Source organism: Crinia signifera, chromosome 4 (genome assembly GCF_055691185.1).
Source record: "Crinia signifera chromosome 4, ASM5569118v1, whole genome shotgun sequence".
NCBI classification, from domain to species: domain Eukaryota; kingdom Metazoa; phylum Chordata; class Amphibia; order Anura; family Myobatrachidae; genus Crinia; species Crinia signifera.
The window spans coordinates 55196835-55219360 of NC_139220.1; the positions used below are offsets into that span (position 1 = coordinate 55196835).

Here is a 22526-nt window from a genome sequence, read left to right on the forward strand (position 1 = left end):
AAATGTGATTTTTTTGGTCACTGCAAAACATGCGATTTTTAATGCAAATCGCACTGTATCACATGCCAAGAAATTAGACCAAAAATATGACTCCTCTAGGGACCAGGTCAACGACCATGGAAAGATGTGGGAGGTTCCCCCTGCCTCGCGAAAGGATGTTACTGTGTAACATCTGTTTGCAAGCCCCTGTGAGCGATTCGCCTTTGCCAATGGGCCATTTCCAAGGCGGGGTTTGGTGGACTTGCGAATCAACCAGAATAACACCCATTATACAAATGGGTACTCTTTACCTAGAACGGCGCCCACGATGTCCATCGCGGTCATCGGGGGTAAAAAATCGCGGGCATCGCGGCCATCGCATGCACTAAAAAACGGGTGCGACGCGATGCCCGCGATTTCCCATAGGGATCAATGTTAAAAGTGTGATTGGACGCGATTTTACTGTTCAATGCCTCAATGCCCGCGATTTTTCCATAGGAAACAATGTTAAATGGGCCACAGAGCCCTAATAGTCCCCCTGAAGTCTGAAATGGCCCCCACAATTGTTAACGCCACCCCACGATCAACGTGAACCCGAAGCGTGGCGAGCGCAGCGAGCCCGCGAGGGGCGGCGGTACGCGTCCTCCGACCTTTTCATACCCCCAGAATAGAATAGTAGCCACCGAGCCCGAAGCGAGGGGACGCGGATACCTGTGAAGCCCGCGAAGGGACGCGTTTACCTGTGAAGGTATCCGCGTCCCCTCGCCACGCTTCGGGCTCGGTGGCTCGCTGCGCTCGCCACACTATTCTATTCTCAACTCCACGCCGACGTGGATAGTGGGGGTATGAAAAGGTCGGAGAACGCGTACCGCCGCCCCTCGCGGGCTCGCTGCGCTCGCCACGCTTCGGGTTCACGTTGATCGTGGGGTGGCGTTAACAATTGTGGGGGCCATTTCACACTTCAGGGGGACTATTTGGGCTCTGTGGCCCATTTAACATTGTTTTCTATGGAAAAATCGCGGGCATTGAGGCATTGAACAGTAAAATCGCGTCCAATCACACTTTTAACATTGTTCCCTATGGAAAATCGCGGGCATCGCGTCGCACCCGTTTTTTAGTGCATTTGATGGCCGCGATGCCCGCGATGGGCGCCGTGCTAGGTAAAGAGTACCTACAAATGTTACCTTATACTACACAGGACTATAGTGTGTTCTTTACAATGCATTGCTATTGTTACTCTGCTATAATATCACGCATGTACTAGCAGAACCTCTCTCTCTATATATATATATATATACAGTATATATAGTGTTTATACTTGGGTACCATCCCCATGATACCACATTGTGATATGCAAATATTCCAAAAAATACAAAAATCTGAGATCCAAAAATCACAAGCATTTTGTATGCGGGAGACTCAACCTCCGATGAGAGAGAAAACTACCTCTTATAAAATGTCAACCAATATTGTTGTTGTGTTTCTATAACAGGATGGTGAAACATGATAAAACCTCATTGTCACAATCCTGCCAGAACTCTGTGCATTTGTCCTGTCATACCAGCCTGCTGCAGCAAGACTATCATATAATCTGAACCTCTGCTAGTAATGAGCACCTGGGTGAGCCTGAATCAACCATTAACTCTATAATTACCTGCTAAATGGAATCATGCAAGTTCCTTGTTAGCTTCACCCAGAGACTGTTTCAGGTGTTGTCAATCTTACTCACCCGGCTGTCCAATCAGGGCTGCTCTGAGGGGATATCCTCTCAGCTCTGCATGAGCCCATTGCTTGTGCATCGTCGCTTCAAGCTCCATGCTAAAGGAGCTCTCCCTGAATGGGTTCCCTGGTTCTTACCACTCTGGCTGCAGCTCCTGTGACTTCTAGCGTCAGCTTCCAGCTATCCGGCACTGCTGGTATCCCCAGCTTCCAGCTATCCTGCACTGCTGGTATCCCCAGCTTCCAGCTATCCTGCACTGCTGGTATCCCCAGCTTCCAGCTATCCGGCACTGCTGGTATCCCCAGCTTCCAGCTATCCGGCACTGCTGGTATCCCCAGCTTCCAGCTATGCTGTACTGCTGGTATCCCCAGCTTCCAGCTATCCTGCACTGCTGGTATCCCCAGCTTCCAGCTATGCTGTACTGCTGGTATCCCCAGCTTCCATCTATCCTGTACTGCTGGCATCCCCAGCTTCCAGCTATCCTGCACTGCTGGTATCCCCAGCTTCCAGCTATCCGGCACTGCTGGTATCCCCAGCTTCCAGCTATCCTGTACTGCTGGCATCCCCAGCTTCCAGCTATCCTGTACTGCTGGTATCCCCAGCTTCCAGCTATCCGGCACTGCTGGCATCCCCAGCTTCCAGCTATCCTGTACTGCTGGCATCCCCAGCTTCCAGCTATCCTGCACTGCTGGCATCCCCAGCTTCCAGCTATCCTGCACTGCTGGCATCCCCAGCTTCCAGCTATCCTGCACTGCTGGCATCCCCAGCTTCCAGCTATCCTGTATTCATTATCTTCTAATCAGCACCTGTTACCTGGATCCCTGCATTCTGCCTCCAGTCCTTACAGTTCAACACCTGTTTCCTGGACATCGCAATTGCATCCTGCTTCCAGCTCTCTCAGGTTTGCTCCAGTCGTCTCTAGTTCTGCTGTCAACCAGCTGCACCTGCTGCCAGCCCTCCGTGCCTGTTGACACTTCTCCACTCCTGTTGTCGACCAGCTGCACCTGCTGCCAGCCCTCCGTGCCTGTTGACACTACTCCACTCCTGCTGTCGACCAGCTGCACCTGCTGCCAGCCCTCCGTGCCTGTTGACACTTCTCCAGCCCTGCTGTTGACCAGCTGCAGCCTGCACCTGTGCCCCGTCTGCAGCCTGCACCTGTGCCCCGTCTGCCTCCAGCACCTGTGCCCCGTCTGCCTCCAGCACCTGTGCCCCGTCTGCCTCCAGCACCTGTGCCCCGTCTGCCACCAGCACCTGTGCCCCGTCTGCCTCCAGCACCTGTGCCCCGTCTGCCTCCAGCACCTGTGCCCCGCCTGCATCCTGCACCTGTGCTCCGCCTGCATCCTGCACCTGTGCTCCGCCTGCATCCTGCACCTGTGCTCCGTCTGCAGCCTGCACCTTGCACCTGTGCCCCGTCTGCATCCTGCACCTGTGCCCCGTCTGCATCCTGCACCTGTGCCCCGTCTGCATCCTGCACCTGTGCCCTGTCTGCATCCTGCACCTGTGCCCCGTCTGCATCCTGCTACTCTGTTGTTTCCCGGTAGCTCTCCCAGAGACTATTGCAAACTTTGTGTCATCTTCTGTGCCAATTTCCTACTGTACAATAAACGGATCCGATACGTAATCCCGGCGGTCGGAATCCCGGCGGTCGGAATCCTGACACTGGAATCCCGACCGCCGAAATCCCGACATGGGGGGGACGTGGATCGCCCCCCCTTGCGGGCTCGCTGTGCTCGCCACGCAGCGGGCCCGGTGCCTCGCTACGCTCGGCACGCTATTTTATTCTCCCTCTATGGGTGTCGTGGACACCCACGGAGGGAGAAAGTTTCGGGATTTCGGCGGTCGGGATTCCAGTGTCGGGATTCTGAACGCCGGGATCCCGACCGCCGGCAAATTGACCGCATCCCCAATAAACATCATCCATCTTATCCACACGCCTTCAGTCTCCATTTCCATTGGTAGTCAGCTAACCACCAAGGTCACTCCCGGGTCCCAATCCCCAGTCGTGACACTCATATATGTTGGTCGAAACCTAAAGCACGGTCTTTGTACAAATGTACAGTAAGATAACTAGCATGTGGGATGTAGTCATTAGTTTGGTAGGATTCTGTGATTCACCCATCCTGCTGGATAGGGTGCACAAGCTAATATGCAAATATACAATCCATACTGTGAAATTTGAAAACATATTTCAATTCTATGAAAACATCGAGGCAAAGACTCAAGAGTATATCTTAGCTGCAGCACAGATCGGAATAATCTCAGCATAGCACATTGCAGATGTCAACAGCAGCTCGGCAGCTAGGGCAACCCTGTGGGTTTGCATATTACTACTTCAAAAGAAGATTTAAATAACTTATAGCAAAACTAGTTCCTGTTGTAATCTGTTTTGTGCAATAACGTGACTATCTCCTCCTTAATAATAATGGATAGCTTTTATTACCCAGAGAGAACTCATCGACCTGTTAAATGTTCAGTAAGAAGAGTCTATTAGTACTTGTGCCTGTATTACATGAGGTTACTGAAGCTTCTGTGCTCCAGGCACCCAGGAGCAGGTTCTGACATGTACTTATTGAATGTCTTAAACCAGCATCCACATGCCTGGTATTATTGGATATGAACATCTATGCAACCACATTACTTACTAGGGATGGCAATCGGTCTGATCGTTATGGTTGCCATTGATGGTGATAGTGCAACCAGCCATCGATGGCTACAGACTATGTTACGGATGAACACCATTGGTTTTACCATTTGATAGTTATCCATTTTTTGGGACTGACTGGCCTGTGAGCCAATCAGAACAGGGGGAGGGGGGGTTCATGAGTGTCAGGGGCGGAACTGTGCTCAAGAAAATAAATATTTGGCTCTGCTGTGCCATCAAAGGAGGGAAACCATCTGGTTCCCCCATCGATGGAAAAACTATTTTACATTGGCCATAAATCGTTTATGATTATGAATCATTGATGGTTGAGGGTCATCCCTATTATTTAAAAAAATATATCCTGTTTTAATAGTTTGTATTAGGGGATATGTAATTCAAGAAATTTGGACAGAAAATACATACAAAAACATTATTTGTATATTTTCCAAGCACATTAGTCATTAATAAATACACATACATGGACTAGTCATGGATATAGTACTTGTAACTGTCCCTCCCAATGTAGTGGAATGACGTCCAAGAACAAACACTATTCACATTGCAATAATCTCATTCTTTTCTCCCTGGGAGTTGGGAAAGGGGTTTGGCCTATACACACCACACCAGAATCCATAACTTCATAACTGCTGGAGCAATCTTGTATAGTGCACCACCCTAATTCTTCCACTTTGTACATAAAATCTTAACAAACTGTTGAGAATACAGTCATATGCATAAAAATGTGATCAATGCAATAATGTCATCAAAGAAATAGCATGGCTTGATGAAAGCAAATGTTAGGCAATGCACTAATTTCTCACTGTGTACACGCATGTCGTACATATGTACACATATACATACAGTACATATACATACAGTACATACATACTGTACCTACTTTTAGAGCAGCAAAAACAGTTGGGAAATGTCAGACTGTTTGGCATGGAAAGTTTAATATACAACCACGGAATGTCTTTGCTATAAACTACATGATATATTTGTGGTTCTTAAAATTAGTGGTACCACCTCTGCATTCACTGTAGGTGGTCAGTAATAGCTGTTCAAGAAATGAGAGAATGGAAAGGGGTCTGGAGGAGCCAACGGAAAATTATCACGGAAGGGGTCAAGCTGGTGGCAGATGAGAGTGTGGTGTGTAGGGATAACAGAGTGAGTCAAACATGCACATTTCACAGGTCAGATGGAGGTTACTTCATAGATGGTCATCCTTCAGCCAATTAAATCTAACCTTAAGGAAAATAAACTGCATTCCTTTACTCAGCCGATAAGAGAACAGTGCCATGACTTGTTCACCTGCTTTCCATAGATTATATTAATATTTTTATAGAAATATAGTAAAAATAACCATTACCTAATTAATAAAAAAAAATAAAAAAACAGAATTGTATTAGGACGGATAAAGAGACATGTATTAAATTAACTAATGACAAAAACTAACAATTCAAGTTGCTTTATATCAAAGAGCTACTAACTACATCCCTAAGTTAATATGCAATTGTTTCCAAGCATAATAGAAATCTTCTAAAATGAATAGAACAAAGGCACAATAGAAGCCTGACATGTAAAATTATAGAGCACAATTGCTTGTTCTTGGTTCTATTATGTCAATGTTACACATTTCCTGTTCATACTTAATCAACTTGGATATTTAAAGCTCGTGGCTCTATAAAATGTAAAACCTCTTGCCATTTTTAGAAAGCCTTGTTTACGTTTTGTAGGACAATAAGTTTGACACCATGGTCCTCATTTAGAGTAAATGCAAACTTGTGGCTGGGAGATAAAAGCTCATTGTCTGGACTTATTAATATTACTAATGTAATACGGCATAAAGAGAGTGGATCATCCTCAAAGGCAAGGGTGTTAATGCAAAGCATTGATGATGAGATTATTTTGAAAGGAGAATATTAGAAAGTGAATAACTAGGGGTGTGCTGCTAATGGAGGAGGAGGACACACTGTCCCTGTGCTCCTGATCCCCAGTGCCTTTTCCGCTTTTCCAGACTGCCTTCTCCACACCCGCACTCTCCTTGCCTTCCCTTTCTTCCCTGCAACTGACAGGCTGGGTCTGCAGAGCCAGGGAGCACTCTAAGCGATATCTGCAGGTTGCAGCCAGCCCATTAACCTGAAGCCAGGGCCTTGATTTGTAGCTGCACTCATCGCGAACATCCAGAGACAGCGGATGGTTGATCTCTGATGTTTGGGGCTCGAGGAACGCCGGTATTGAAGCTCCTGCACCAGATTTTGCACTGGTCCTCAGCCACAACCCTGCTGGATGGCTGGGCGCTCCCAGAACACCCCTACAAGGCCTAGTAAGGAACTTGGGCGGCATCTATCTCATGGTGCTGGCAGTCATCTGACCTGCATATGACCTGCGGGGAAGCCAGCTCACAGGCTGGTCCATGACCTAGCTCCCTCATTCACTGAAAGCAGATCTCGTCCTGCACATTTCTCCCCCTAATATAGATTTATATCCATATTTCTGGCTACCAATCACTCAACTTGATCCCAGCCTACAGGGTCCTACCATTATTACTCTATATCTGTATTGGACTCTGAACAGTGCACAGATACTCTCTGTACCACTTTTACCCCTCTCAATGAGAACTGTTTACCAACGAAATATGACCTAACTCAATTATTCATTAGAGGATCTGAAAGGTATCCCTCTGTTATTTATTTATTTACAGTTTCCTATATAGCGCAGCAGATTCCGTTGCGCTTTACAATAGTAGACAGTGATAAGACAAACTGGGCAACAACAGACAGACTTGGAGGTAGGATGATGCTATCCTTTTTTTTTTTACTAAACAATATTTTGTATTGGGATTCCGCATAACTTGTCATCTTTTTTATATCAGTCCGTGTCAGGAGCAGACACACTCCTGAGCTCTAATATACTTCTTAAATTACAATGTCACAAAGAAGCTGCAAAGCTTCAGGCACCGTGAAACCAAATATCCTATGTGCTTGGGAAAAAACAGGTTCCCTTACTAAACACTCATCTACCTTAGATGAAATGTCTGATTCAGAAGATACTCCTACGCCTGATACGACCCTCGCTCCCAAAGATATTGTGTCAATTGTTACTAAAACCATACAGAGTTTCGAACCATCCTGGCTGACTTTAAATCTGAACTAGCGGAATTGGGCTCCCGCAACGATGACCTTGAACGCAAAGTGGATGAGGTATGTCACTACCAGACCGTAGTTGAACAAGAACTTGCCAACATGAGATCTGAAATGGATTCCTATAAAGACCACCTTGAAGATCTTGAAAATAGGAACAGAAGGAACAACCTTCGTGTCCGCAATATACCTGAGACGGTGACCACTGACACCCTCCCAGCCTATTTGGAAGGCCTCTTTCTAAATCAGATCTCATTCTAGACTGAGCTCACTGTGCCCTGAGAGCCAAACCTCCTCCTTCACAACCTCCTCGAGATGTGATAATGCAATTCCACTATTTCAGTACTAAAAAAAGCATCATGGCTGCAGTGCAGGGTACCCCATCGATAACTTAAGAGGAGTCCCAATTACAATTGTTTCAAGATCTTATCAATGTTACTAAGGCTCTTCGGAATGACTCCATTAAATATAGATGGGGATTTCTGTTCCAACTGGTCGTTACCAAAGACAGAGTTACTCATGCTGTAAAATCACCTCTCCAAGGCTTCAAACTAATCTAGAAATTTTAAATTATTGCTATACCAGAGACTCTCCAAACGAAGACAACTCCTTCTCGTATTAACTCTTCAGCTCCTGCTCCTGATTGGTCAGTCCCATAAAGATGCTTGCTCACTATTGCCTTCTGACACTAGCCTCACTTATCAATGCCCATTTACCATAGTGTTTTGTGACATATTACTCCTTATATGCCCTACTGTGGAGTCCCCCCCTCGGACCGTCCTGTCTCCTCTACACTTCTTTCAACCACCCGACACACCTTATCATTTACGCTCGATCCACTCCTTACTGACTCCTATTTAGAATAACTTAAACATAACATGTTAAACATGTTTGGAATAACCTCACCTTTATGGCCTGGGTGGATCATAAATCCTCTGCTCTTTGCTGGAGAAAATGTAGAAAAAGGGGAGCTTTTCTGCATGTGTGGTGGTCCTGTCAACTTTTCAGCCATTCTGGCAAGAGGTTCACTTTCTGATTAAATTGATCACTGGTGTTCAAATGCCTTCATCTCCTTTCTATTCCTTATTATTTAGGCCTCTACCTCGTATTTCACCCATAACCCATAAATTAATTAATCACATTCTAAGGGGGGGATTTATTAGGATGAGAAATTCAGAGAGTGAGAGATTTGGTAAGAAATCTCCAGTTTTTAAAAGTGGCAATCATTTACATTGCAAAACCAGTTTGATTTTGAAGTGAAAATGATTGCTGCTTTAAAAAAAACTGGAGATTTCTTACCAAATCTCTCACTTTCTGAATTTCTCATCCTTATAAATCCCCCCCCCCCCCCTTAGAATGTGATTAATCTCTCACTTTCTGAATCTCTAATTCTATTACATTTCACCGTAAGTGCAGCTAAATTCCATATCATTGCACAATGGAAATGCCCCTTACCTCCTTCTATAACTGCCACACGATCAACACTCCCTCCAAATTTATTTAGGTTTGGTCGAAATGGACTGTCCATTTCCAAGCTGAGGCTACGCTGACTACCTCATAATATCTGTCTCCCTTTTATTGCTCTGACGGCCATCGACCACTACACTGTCTAGCCTTTCTTGCCTTTTTCCCTACTCTAACCTATACTTTACCTCCTTTCTCTCTCTCTATTATCTCCCTATTCTTTCTTCTACGCATTTACTAATATGCCTTTTCTTACTGTTTTTACTTTATTTCTAATTCTCTCTCCTTTTACGATTCTGTGTTTCCAAAGCAGGAAGACTATTTTATTGTCTTTGCAGTTTTATAGACTTTCTTTGTCTAGCCAAGATCCTGTCCCTCTTGTGCTTTTGTAAATGCTATAATATACATGTCTTTTCTTTTTATCTAATGTCTTATTTACCCTTCTGAAATGTTTCTATACTGACATGCATTGAAAACCAAATAAAAAAAATTCTCAAAGGAAAAAAAAGGAAATTGGATAACTAGAATTATTTTCTGTCACATTCAAGAGGATCTAACATAGGGGGTGATCTAACATAGGGGGTAATTCATGTTTACTCACGGAAAAGTGAGTTTGGTCTGGGGACCGATGTTTCGATGCATGTGCAGTCCTGCTGTAAGAACACATTCGGTGATTATCACATTCACATCCATTTGCAGGTTGGCACGGGCATTCAGTCGGCAAAGGGGGGGGGACATTTACTCGCTCACTCGGCAGGGAAAGAACACTGCTTAGCAAGGGCGGGTCTGAATCAATCCCATAGTTGTAATAGTAACAACTACAACAGGTCCCTTTGGGAGAGATTAAGTTACTAGCGGTTTGAAACTTGGCATCAACACAGTGCCCATCTGAACATATATCAGGCAGTTTGGATCCGGATAACATCCCAGCTGTCAGAATGCAAGCAGTAAGAGTACTGAGGGTTGAACCTGTGTTTTCAGAGAATCAACCTCAGGAGCTGGCTTGCAAAGGAATATAGGATTCCTAATATGCATAAAACCCACATAAATGGGAGGACCTCAGGCAATGAGGTAGAGTCCAAGGTCCGAAGGCGTGGCTAGGATAACTGGAGTATTGGGAGATGTGCTTAGGTACAACAGTAAAAGTCTATGGCAATAGGTATGGAGAACACTGGACCAGACTGGAATAGGGTGCAGGTAGAAGTTAGCTGGGACCAACGGACGTACTGGATCCGTCTGGAACCAGAGGGATGAGCAAAGGAATACAAGAATGCAGTTCTAGGAGTCTCTGATGATGAACATCGATAATATTTTGGATATGATGAGGAACAATACAGGTGAGTATGGAAGCTCAGGTATGTGCTACTAACACAGGTACAACGGGAGTTCACTGATGATGACAGCTTATCCATGTTTTGCACTCTGATGGTGACTGATATCGATAGACTACTCCGAATGGTGACTGGTAGAAGTGGGTGGAACTTGGAGATGAGCAGGATGGTAGTGAGTAGTGAAGGCTGGAATCAGAGGTGAATTGATGGTGAACAGATGGCAATTGGGAGTGTTTGGGAGACTCTATATAGACTGCTGGAGTAGATGAGAAGCTATTAGGAACCACAGGGAATCGGCTGGAACCAAAGGAGTATCAATAGTGATGGTTGGGTCGAGTTTATGGTGATGGTGGAGAACCCAAACGGAATTGCTTGGAAACTAATAGTAAACACAGGAGATCGGATGAGACCGATGGAGCAGATGCAGTATAAAAGTTAGGAGTCAGGCTGTGCTGCAGATGACAAAGCACTGGTCTAGAGAATGGATATCACAGGAGCAGATCCTAAGATGCCACTGTGTGTCCCAAGAATCCCAATGATGCCTACATCCAATCAGGGCTGACCTCCAGAGCTGAGCATGATTGGTTTAGGGGAGACCCAGTGACTGACATCATTGGGATTCCCGTGACACACATTCACTGGGATTCCCTTAGGGGTCAGGACAGGAGCTATCATAGGAGGACTATGTGGCTTCTCTCTTCTGGGGGTACGGATATGCATTTTTAAAATATGTTGTGAACCTGGATCCTCTACTAGAGAAGTGGACCGAACTAGGCATGGTGAGTATGTCTGATTGAGTGTGTGTTTGCGTGTGCATGTATGTGAATAAAGTTCTACTTTTCATGGTGTGTGTGCATTTATTTCTACATTGGTTATACAGTTGGACTAAGTCTCAACGAGCCCATTAATGCCAGGCATGCTGGGACTTGTGGTTCTTCAAGTCTCAGCATGTTGGTGAGGCTTCCTGGGACTTGTAGTTCCACTGCATAACCCAATGTAATATCCAGTATGCTAGATAAAGCTAGTTAACTGCCGGTCAGGGCCAGTGTGCTCACTGGAGAACAGTGGCAATGAAGATCGTTTAACACACAGTGATGTGTGCTGAGCAATCTTGCTGAGCGTTCTGAGTAGCATAGTTCAGAACGCTCAGCAAAATCTCCCCTTGTGTTGGCCCCTGTAGTATGGGAATATCGTGATGTCAGAGAAAAGTGATTACTGCTCGGAGAGATTAGCTTGATCATACTGCACCAATTAGTGTCGCACCATCTGTACCTTTATTGCTGGTCTCAGTAGTACACTTGAGTCCCAGTCTTCCCCCATTTCACATGTGTATGCATGCATACAATCCAGGTTTCAGTGCGTACGTGAAACAATGATGTTTCTGAGTAAGATATCAAACGTATAGACTCTATACGTTTGATATCTTACTCAGAAACATCAATGTACCAACCTGGTATAGAGTATGACCTGGTATTACTAATACCAGGTCATACTCTATACCAGGCTGGTATAGAGTGACAAGCTCAAAGACGTGTTGCAACCATTTTCATGGCATGTTTCAGTCCATGAATGCGATCCCGTACACAGCAGCAAAGTCTCCGCCTTCATATTCCCTGCAGCCATACTTTGAATCTATAGGGATCCTCGCGACTTCAATCATCAAATGATCTGCAAATGTTCTGCAAATGTCTTTATACATAGCCAATGGAATTTGCAAAGACGCAGTTGGGCATCTTCATACAAATTATGACTATTGCGACACTTGCATATTTTCGCACAGTTCCTGCGAATTCATTGACATAAATCTCTGAATGAGGCTCATAGATTGAAGTTATCATACGAACAAATATTCTACAAGGCCCTATTGACATCTGGATAACCATATGTTACTTTGAGTTTAGAACATTAGATCTAGACGCTTACTGTAGGCAATTGGCCATCGGAATCACAGCAAGGATGATCACCTTCCTTTAGCTTTGGGCAGAAACAAGCTAAGTGAAATGTTACACAAGCCAGAAGCGGATTTATACAGGTGCAATTTAAAAAGGTTTTAAGAAAGAAGTTTTGCCCTCTGAAGTTATGAATCAGAGCAAAAGGACATAAAATCACTTTGTCATCGCCAGTATGACACATTTCATTTCCAGCATAAACTAAGTGACAGAAGGTGACTAATGTGACCACTTCTATTACAGATGAACCTGCAATTGTATAATCTTGGCAGTAACACCACAACTTGGCAGAAGAATGTGCACTTTAGCGGCATAATCAAGTAAAACTCCAAGGGTATTTGAGAAAAAAAAAAATGAATTATACTGTGCTTTTACTGTTTTATCATGATCATGTTCAAAAGATATTGTTCTAAACAAAAGTGTTTTCCTAAAAAGCTATTATGTATAGGATATAGCGTAAAATGTTAAGACCTATGAGACCAACTGTTTTAATAACACCTTATATAGAGTGATCAAGAAAATTTATGACATGAATTGCTCCCTCAATGACATGGAACCTGTAATAGTTATATAAAAAATGGCTATTGATATGTAATTTAGATACAAATTTCCATTTGAGGCAATATTGTTTATGTTTGAGTTGAGCAACTGATGCACATAAATAAAATGTGCCAAAAATCATCTAACCCCTCTAGTTTCTCATTAGCATCCCAGAGTAGATCTTGATCATTACAGCGCCATACATTTCGCGAGTCCTTGTGCAATAATACTACATCTCAGTGGTATAGCAGTACTAATCAATTACAAGGTACTTAAAAAAAAAAAGATGCTTACTGTGAAAATAATGTCCTCGACCGTACAATGAACTTGAACACGTATTCCAATGCTTTCAGAGTCCTGAGAATTGGCTCACATTGTTCTCCCCTGCTGGAAACATCTAAATATTTCTTCAAAACGGTCATTAGTTTCCTGTCAAGAAAATATTTTCCAAATAGGTTAGTGCTTCGATGCCGTGTGAAATAAAAAATGGCGATTAATATGAATTCAAAATCTCACACGTCATTTCTCATCATTTCTAGAAAAGATGTGCTTGAATAACAAAGATTTATGAAGTATCTATTCATCATCCGGGCTAGTATTACTAAATGATGTAAAAAATAAAATTTGCCAAATGAATCGCTGCATAGAACAAATAACTTACAATTAAGGATATAATGTGCAATATGTAACTTAATAAAAATCACTGTGGCAATATATATGTAAATGAGTTTATTTGTAATCGACAAACTACGTGTAATTCATTAGTGCTGCTGTACTCTGTCTGCAATCGTGTTCCTGAACACTGCACATTTACATATGTATATACTCTGCGCCACAGACTCTTAGGCGGGTATTTCATTTAAATAGCGTCCGTTTTCGTGCTGAATAGATGTCATTTGCATTCCATCTATTCAACAATTTACATTATTTTCTTTCAATTTTCGGAAACAATCTGAAAATCGGGAAAGACTTGGATCTGCAAATCCAGGTCTTTTCTTTGGAAATGGCCGGTAATTTAACAAATTTAGCGCGCCGTTTCAAAGAGCCAATTCTACAGCGTCGAGCCCTGGCCGGTAATAAATACTCAAGTTCCGATAGTTCTGCGGATCGGAAATATCAGGAAACATTTAATACATTGAATAACAATAAATTGAAGGGAACATTTAATAAAGTGTTAGTTTTTAGAAGTGAGAGATGTTGCCCATAACAACCAATCAGATTATCGCTATTATACTCCAGAAGGTGCTAGGTAAATGATAAAGTAGAGTCTGATTGGTTGCTATGGGGTCATTTTAATAAGGGGTTAAATTGCTAATACCCCTGCAGATCCCCTGGAGATTGCAATACCAAAGCAGTTCTGGGGACATTCTGTAAGCAGTGCCAATGTCCACCTGTTTTTTTTTTTAAGGTCATTTGACCAAAACCACCTCAAGCCTTGCAAAAACCAGCAGCACCTATCTGGCCAATAAGAAAAAGAAGTATCACAAAACACTTTGGGGTAAATGTACTAAAACTTCTAAAAATGAAAAGTGGTAATGTTGCCCATAGCAACCAACCAGATTCTACCATTTTCTAGGATGCAATAGAGAAATGATAGACATTAGTTGAGTGGTTGCTAAGGGCAACATACCCCCTTTTCGTAACGGATTCGGAGTTGATTGCTGATGTGTGAATTCGCAATCCGTTTGATTATCGAATGATTGTGCATGATTATAGATCGTAGCAAGCATGCGCAATCTGTTTAATTATTGAATAACTGCGCATGAGTACAGAGCGTAGCAGCATGCGCATTCAGTTACCATGCCTGTCCCATCTACCTCATTACTTTCAGTGGGATTACAACAGTTCCTAAACACACTACTTAGTAAATCTGGTATATCTTAACATGTAATAGTAAAAACACTGATGGTCATCCGATGTCCTGTTCTATTCTAAAGTGTGGTTTCTCTGAGGTATTGTGGCAGGTTTGAGCTTTGTAAATATAAATTCTGCTGGTAAAGTGAAGCAAAACAGCCAGAATTTCAGACATGCTGCTTAGTAAATTCCCTCCTTATTATTCCCTTGTCCTCTTTTACATAAAGTACCAAGCTTATTAAAGCATTTTGTTGTTTTTGATGTTTTAGACAGGTTTGGTATATTATACCACCAGACATAATGTTGACATTTATTAAGAGGACATGAAAGTGTTCAATGAAGACATGTTCATTATATCAACTTTGAACATGTCGACATGTTCATTATGTTGACATTGTTGAAATGTCTGCAACATCTTTTTCCTGTGATTCTATTGGGGCCTACACACGGGTGATTTGAGGGCATTTTCTAAGCGATCTCACCAGATCTCTTAGAAAATGCCCCTACATCACTCTGTCTGTAAGGGCCATATCGATGCGTGGCGCTATCGCCCAGCGATTAATATCCAACATGCTGGATATATAATCGCCAGTGTCAGGGCCAGCGTTCTCACCGGAGAACATTGGCCCTGATAGATCACTCAGGACAAAGTGCTGACATAGCGCTGTGGGTGAGATGTACTATGCTTTGAAAAGTGATAAAATGGAGAGTGATAAACCTCCAATCAAGCAGCTCCTACCTGACATTTTTTAAACCCAGCCTGTAACATAGAAGTTAGGAGCTGATTGGCTGGTGGTTTATCACTCTCCATTTTATCATCACTTTTCAAGCTTAGTACATCTGGCCGAATCTGCTGAGTGCTCTTGCTGAGCATTCTGAGCGATCTAGCATTGCTCAGAACGCTCAGAAAATCGCTACGTGTGTAGGCCCCTAAACCTTAACTCCAAAGATAAACCTAAGCCTTACCCTAAAGCACATGTCAACAATGTGAGAATGCTGATAGCGGGTGTAGACAGGAGATAGCACAGTAGCTATGGCAATCTGCTCACCGTTGGGAACCCTAGTACCCTCACCCCCTACTGAAGGATGTATACTCAGATAACTTATAGACTTACTTGTAAGCTAATGTGGCACTGAAATGCTGCTGTATGTATGCTTCTAAAACAGTGTTAAAATGTTGAAATTTCCGATCTGCAATGAGTCCAATTATGTAAATCTGAAAGTAGAATAAAATAAGTTTAATAAATAAGATAATCATTTAGAACCCATAAATCAGTAAATTATTGGTGACTCTGTAGACCATATCCAACTGTGAGATCAACAAAATGCAAAGAGCAAAATGAATATTTAATGTAACGAGCTACATGAATCTTGCTAACATAGTCTTAAAATACATTATTTTTCAATCCCTCAAAAACCTGAAGCATAAATGCAGTGTCCCACCGTGGGAAATAAACATTAAATAATCTGGTTGTAGCCACAGTAATGAAAACGATAGTAATAATTGAAAAATAAACAAATACAGTAAAACACAAAAAAAAAAGTTACAAAAAATACCTTAGGTCGTGCTGGTGAACTACAAGTCCCAGCAAGCCTCCCTGTATGCTTGGTCTTGGAGAACCACAGCATGACCAAGGTTACAATAAATACACACAGACACCCAGTACAACATAAATGCATAAACCCATTCACACACCCATACATACTGTACATGATCACCTCGTCCCTGCTTCCAACGCTGCTCTGTCTGCTTCTCCAGTAGAATCCAGCATTCATGGGGTTAAAATAATAAATAAATGATGTGCCCGAGCCCCAAACTAGAGGCAATGCTGGTGTATATTCTCACCAGCGGTGCTTCCCTGACTGTGTGTGGGAATCTCAGTGACGTCAGTCACAGGGATTCCCCACAACCAATCAGGGCTGAGCTTAGCCCTGACTGGATAAAGCTGTATAACCTCTCACCACAAGCGGAGACAGCCCCGGGCTTCAGCCCTAGAGGGGTTAAGACTGGAGGGTTTCCCCACTCCCCCAGGTACCCCGTCCAGGGCTGACCAGTTTCATGTTTCTGCTGGGGGACTATGTATAAAAAGTATCCCCTGGCTGTGGCTGTACTCCAGGTCTTTTTGTCCCCCGTATTTTTGGAACCAGAGCTGGTTCTTAAATATGGTGGGACCTCATCACTTTTTTCCACCATATTTGGGAAACCAGGACCTGCTCAACGAGCCTGGGACTTGGTAGGTTTTTTTTTTTGACAGAAGAATGCACCAATCTCACTGATCTGCGCATGATTCTCTCAAACTCGCCAGCCTGCACTTGATGTATTTTTTTCTAATTTTTGGTAAATGTTTTTTTATTTTGAGAAACTTTAGCTAAGGGGCCCTTCTACTTTAAGGACTGTAACTAGGCTTTCAGTAAATGCATCTGGTCCAGTGGTGGGATTCAGCCGGTTCGCACCGGTTCTACAGAACCGTTTCCTAATGTTCTATCGGTTCTGCAGAACCGTTTGCTGGTCTGCTGAATTCCACCACTGACGGGTAGCTCGCCGGGTGCTCAGCAGTAGCTCGGCCGCGTTCCGGGTCCTCACTTGGCGGCAGTGACCTCCTGCCGCTCTACCGCTGTGTAGCGGTTCCTCGCTTGGCGGTATGAGGTCAGAAAGTGACCTCATGCCGCGTTCCGGGTCCTCACTTGGCGGAAGTGACCTCCTACCACTCCGCCGTCGTGAAGCGTTTCATCACTTGGCGGCAGGAGTTCACTTGCTAGGATAGGTGACGTCCCCAGGGGTAGAATTCGCGCCTCATGCCAGGCTTATTTATTGCCGCCACTGCCGCTACTCCTATTTATCTCCTGCATTCGGGAAAACTTTTTTTTCAAACTGTGTGTGTGTGCAGTAGGTAAATTAGCCCGTGACTCCAGCCTGCATACCCTTTTCACTGAGGTATAATGGGCATCATGTGTGTGGCATATGTTTAATGAGTCATTAAACATATGCCACACACATGATGCCCATTATACATATGCCCCACACCTTGATGCTCATTAATAATAATCATCAAGGTGTGGGGCATATGCCACACACATGATGCCACACACATGATGCCCATTATACATATGCCCCACACCTTGATGCTCATTAATAATGAGCATCAAGGTGTGGGCCATATGTATAATGGAGCTTCACGTTGTGGGTCATAGGTATAATGGGCATCACGGCGTGGCATATGATTAATGGAGCATCACGCTGTGGGGCAATTGTATAATGGAGCTTGACGTTGTGGGGCATATGTATAATGGAGTTTCACGTTGTGGCATATGTTTAATGTTGTTTCACGCTGTGGGGCATTTATATAATGGAGTATCACGTTGTCGGGCATATGTATAATGGGCATCGTGTGTGGCATATGTATAATGGAGCATCACGCTCCGGGGCATTTGTATAATGGAGCTTCACGCTGGAGTCTTATTGGAGTATTTAATGTGTGAATTATTACACTACCTTTCGGTATATCTTTTGGTATAGTTAAAACGGTTATTAGGACATAGAACCTGTTGTTAATTTATTTGAATCCCACCACTGATCTGTCCCATCCAATGCTGTGTCCAGGAGCCTTGATGGGTCATCACCAAACATTACTCATCACATTAGAACAAATTTTCTGTACGTATGTTTCTATTGTGTCGTGATAAATATAGAGGTAGATTCTTACCAGAGCATCAAACACCAGGATGTCGTACTTGTTTGAATGGGAATGTTCCATCATAATGTTGAAAAGTGCATCAAGAGTATCTTGGAGAAACTGTGAAAGTACAAAAACACAGAAATGAGTGCGAACACTATGTACATACTATACATGGGCCCCTGTATACATATGCCATAACATAAAGTTGCTTCTCAACAGCACATTTGACCACAGCACTTACTGTGCCGCACGCTCCTTCAGCAAGTTTATCTTCATTGTAGATATGTAGATGATTGTATGATAGATGCAGTTGCCACCTGGGGGCAAGGCTTGAACATGTGCAAAGACAAGTAAATATGACTAAGCACCACCTAAAAAGACACTCTTTAAAGATGCCCCATTAATAGAAGTCCAGACGGTGGAATTGGCTTGTGTCCACAACAAAGTTGATGAGCAGCCACCCCTAGAGTGATATGAAGAGCAGAAATATCTCTGTGGTATATATACACATGGAACATAGGCCACCTGAGGAGCCATACTGTGTTTGGTGGCCATTTAAAATATTGCCAGCAGAATGTAATAACTACAGTAGCTAGTAGCAGTGAACACACTGACATTGTAGTTTGTGTGAATATTAGCTTTGGGTGTCTTCCTACCTTACAAAGACCCAGGTATAAGTAGAAATAAAGAAAATAATGAAAATTGTCTGAACAAATGAAAATGTTTTATATGAGACATGGACATTTTGTGGATTCATATTTGCAGATAAAAAATTCTTAACACAAATATCCCCCAATTAATTTTTAGTCATATTGAAAATGATGCTTCCGTGTCTTTTTATGAAGTTATTTTTAACACTTCACAAATAGGGCCTTATTTTGGTTCATTCTTTCTGACAAAATCCTTCTTAGATGGGCAAAACCATGTGCACTGCAGGTGGGGCAGATGTAACATGTGCAGAGAGAATTCGATTTGGGTGGGGTTTTACTTCAAAGTGAGATCTATATTGCAGTGTAAAAATAAAGCAGTCAGTATTTTCCCTGCACAGAAACAAAATTATTTACCCAAATCTAATTCTCTCTGCACATGTTACATCTGCCCCCCCTGCAGTGCACATGGTTTTGTCCATCTAAGAAGGATTTTGTCAGAAAGAATGAACCAAAATAAGGCCCATACTTACCTGATTAGACCTTACTTTATTCACATAGACACAATCTCCTATGAACTGTAAGGTAGAAAGCCAGAAGGGACACTAAAAATAAACCTTTATGGGAGTTACCATATGTTTGATGTAAGTTTCATACATTTGTTTTATTTATAGTGACCCGACAGCCACTGGCTATTCTCCCTCGTGGGGGTCCTTGACCCCCACAGAGAGAGAATAGAATAGGTGGCGAGCGTAGCAAGCCACCGTGCCCGCAAGGGGCTTTGTTGCGTTCGCCCCGCTGTCTGAGTTCAGCCAGTCGGGATCCCGACGTCGGGCTAATGACTGTCGGGATCCCGACTGTGGGGACCATATACCGTATTGGTGAGCTTCCAGTATCATATGTGCTAGCACACTGTAGCTTGCCATAAGGATGTTTTTCTCAACAAATTATAGGCAGCTTGGACTAGATTTGGTTCCAAGGAAGGAATTAGCTAAGGTGGATTTAGAAAAAAATAGTGTTACTGAATTATATAAGAGGAGAGAGACACTTGAAGTCATATCTGACCTCTAGCATCTGACACGTAGCAGAGCGCTGAGGGCTTCCGGCACTTCTGGGTAGCGCTGCAGTGCTGCCGCTGTGCTCCCTGTCAGACGCTAGAGGTCAGATCTGTCTTCCCAGAGGTGAGGAATGTGGGCCTGCAGAGGAAGGCGGAGGTGTGCGGCAGCGGGTGGAGGAGTGCTGCGGCGGGCGGATGAGTGCAGCTACGGGCAGGTGGAGAGCAGTGGTCGAGTCACCTGGATTGCTCCACGAGCTACCGGTAGCTTGCGAGCTACGGGTTGGCAACCACTGATTTACAGTTTACAGATTTGGAGGTAGGAGGGCCTTGCTGCAAGCTTACAATCTCACAGCTCCCACTCTTGAAACTGTCCCTGTAAAAATTGCTTTCACTTTCTGCTATGAAATATTTTAGCACACAGAGTCATTTAGTCCATTGAATGGCCCCTAGTGGTCAGTGACGGTATTTCACCATATAGAGGCGAGGAGTAGTTAGTCTTTTATAAATATAGATTACATATGATATATTATGCCTTTATCATGGCTGATCTGCCAAAATACATACAGTACTTTCATACACCATCCCTAGCTGCTAATGTGGAGCTGATGGTTTGATTTAAGCAGCAGATAACACCAGCAATGAACTGAGAAACAGACTTTTTGGTTTTAATTTGGAACCACTCAAAATAGAGCCTATATTAGCAATAATAAACATTTGTTAGATTTCCCATTAGATTATCTGCTGCGGCAGGAACCCGAGTGCAGGCAGATTGCCCGCTCTCTATTGCTAACATCAGCATATAAATCAGGTAAAGCTTTCGTTAAACAAAAATAATGCCATCTAGATACAAGCTATCTGATTGCTACACAGGCCATCAATTCCAGACATGATGCAGATAAAACAAACTTGAAAGCCATCACTTCTGAAGCTAGAACTGACACATATACGATAGTTAGAAAAAGGATGAGTTCTAGCAGAAGCGTAAAATGCTTTGAAACTGTCTTTAGCTGGGATGTTTGATTTACCATGGACAGAAAGATCCTAATGCAGTACATAAAGTTCCTGATTCTGAGTCACCCACATCTATATCTTGTTTGCTCACTGTGTATGCCCTCTGGGCTGCATAGGCATGTTCGGGAACGTATGCACAATTCACACCATATCCGAATGATAGGTCGAATCGATTACTCCCTATTACATTTTGCCCTCTGTGTACAATGCCAACAAACCTTTAGTAGTTAGATGGAGCCCGGCTTTATCTTTGCCCGGCGCTCGCCAGAGACTCCGTCTCATGCACACGCACGTCCCAGTATCACGGCGGCTGGGCAGCATCTCCCTGCCCATCCCTGCTTCAGGGAGACACTGCCCAGTTCGGGGGGGGGGGGCAGGGCAGCGTGGGGGACCAGTGGCGACGGCGGAAGAGGCAGCAGTGACGCCCGCCAAGCTCCGTTGCCACAGGGCGCGCAAGAGTCTCGTGTGCGCATCCCTGGCGGTAGCATACAGTAGTCTTGCTAACCAGCCTCATCTTGCAGAACATCAGTGATTGGATGCTGAAGCATCTATTTAGTTCTGGGTGAAGGCAGTTCTGCACCCCCACAACCAGCATGACAAATAAGAGGGCCTGACACATGGCCGTATCAATAAAACAGCACACAGGGGCATTACCTTGTGATCAGGGGTTCCAAGGAAGGAAGGGGGGGTTCTAATAACCCAGGTTCAGGTCTGATGGAGGGGCCCATTGGCAGTGGTGCAAGTAAGGGGGTACGGAGTGGTACAGCGTATCTTTAAGAAATATGTTACAGATACGCCGTACCACCCCGCATCCCCTGCTGCGCTTCTCCCATGAGGAGAGCGCAGAGCAGCGCCACAGACTTCCACCACCCCTCCGACACCTCTGCCACTGAGAGACTAGAATAGTGGAGCGCAGCGCCGCAGGCTTCACTTACCCCTCTGGTGGCTCTCTGCCATTTCAAATACGGCAGGGCTCCTGAGCCAATCAGAGCTTGCGTACAAGCAGCCAAGGTGACTGGTATAATATATAAGATTAATTACAGTGTGTGGCATAATGTGGCCATGCCCCTATTTTCATGTAACCACTCGTCTAGTTTATATGACCAAGTCCCCTCATGACACATAGCCACGCCCCCTTTTGGTATCTTATAGTACCACTAAGAAATAATTTCTACTTGCGCCACTGCCCAGTGGTGGCCCTACTCCTCACACCATTACCTGGAAGCAGTTGCAGCAGTTTTTCTCCTCAACCCAACACATGCTACTGTGTGATGGAGTGCAGAAGTCCCAAATTAATATGTAGAAATGGTTGGGTGGTATGAAAATGAGATGCAACTTCTATCCAACTGTACATGAGCCAAATATGATTAACAAAATTAATATGCACTGAGATTCCTAGAGTAGCATCTAAAGAGTTTCTGAAGAAACACAACCAGATGCCTGTTCTCCTGTTTCACTGACATTTGATGTCAAGTTTTTAAAAGCAAATGAATGCTAAATATGTACAAGTATA

The 22526-nt window shown here is 43.9% G+C and overlaps 1 protein-coding gene across 4 annotated transcripts in view; it reads right to left on the minus strand.

Moving 5' to 3' along the window:
- Positions 1-22526, minus strand: part of DOCK2 (dedicator of cytokinesis 2) — a 707149-nt gene that overhangs the window by 510947 nt on the left and 173676 nt on the right. For all 4 annotated transcript variants that reach the window (XM_083181781.1, XM_083181779.1, XM_083181780.1 and 1 more), the window contains exons 20-22: positions 18326-18415; positions 15737-15837; positions 13062-13196 (exon numbers count right to left, since the gene is read on the minus strand). In XM_083181781.1, coding sequence (XP_083037907.1) covers positions 13062-13196; positions 15737-15837; positions 18326-18415 — 326 coding nt within the window. The remainder of the gene's footprint in view (positions 1-13061; positions 13197-15736; positions 15838-18325; positions 18416-22526) is intronic.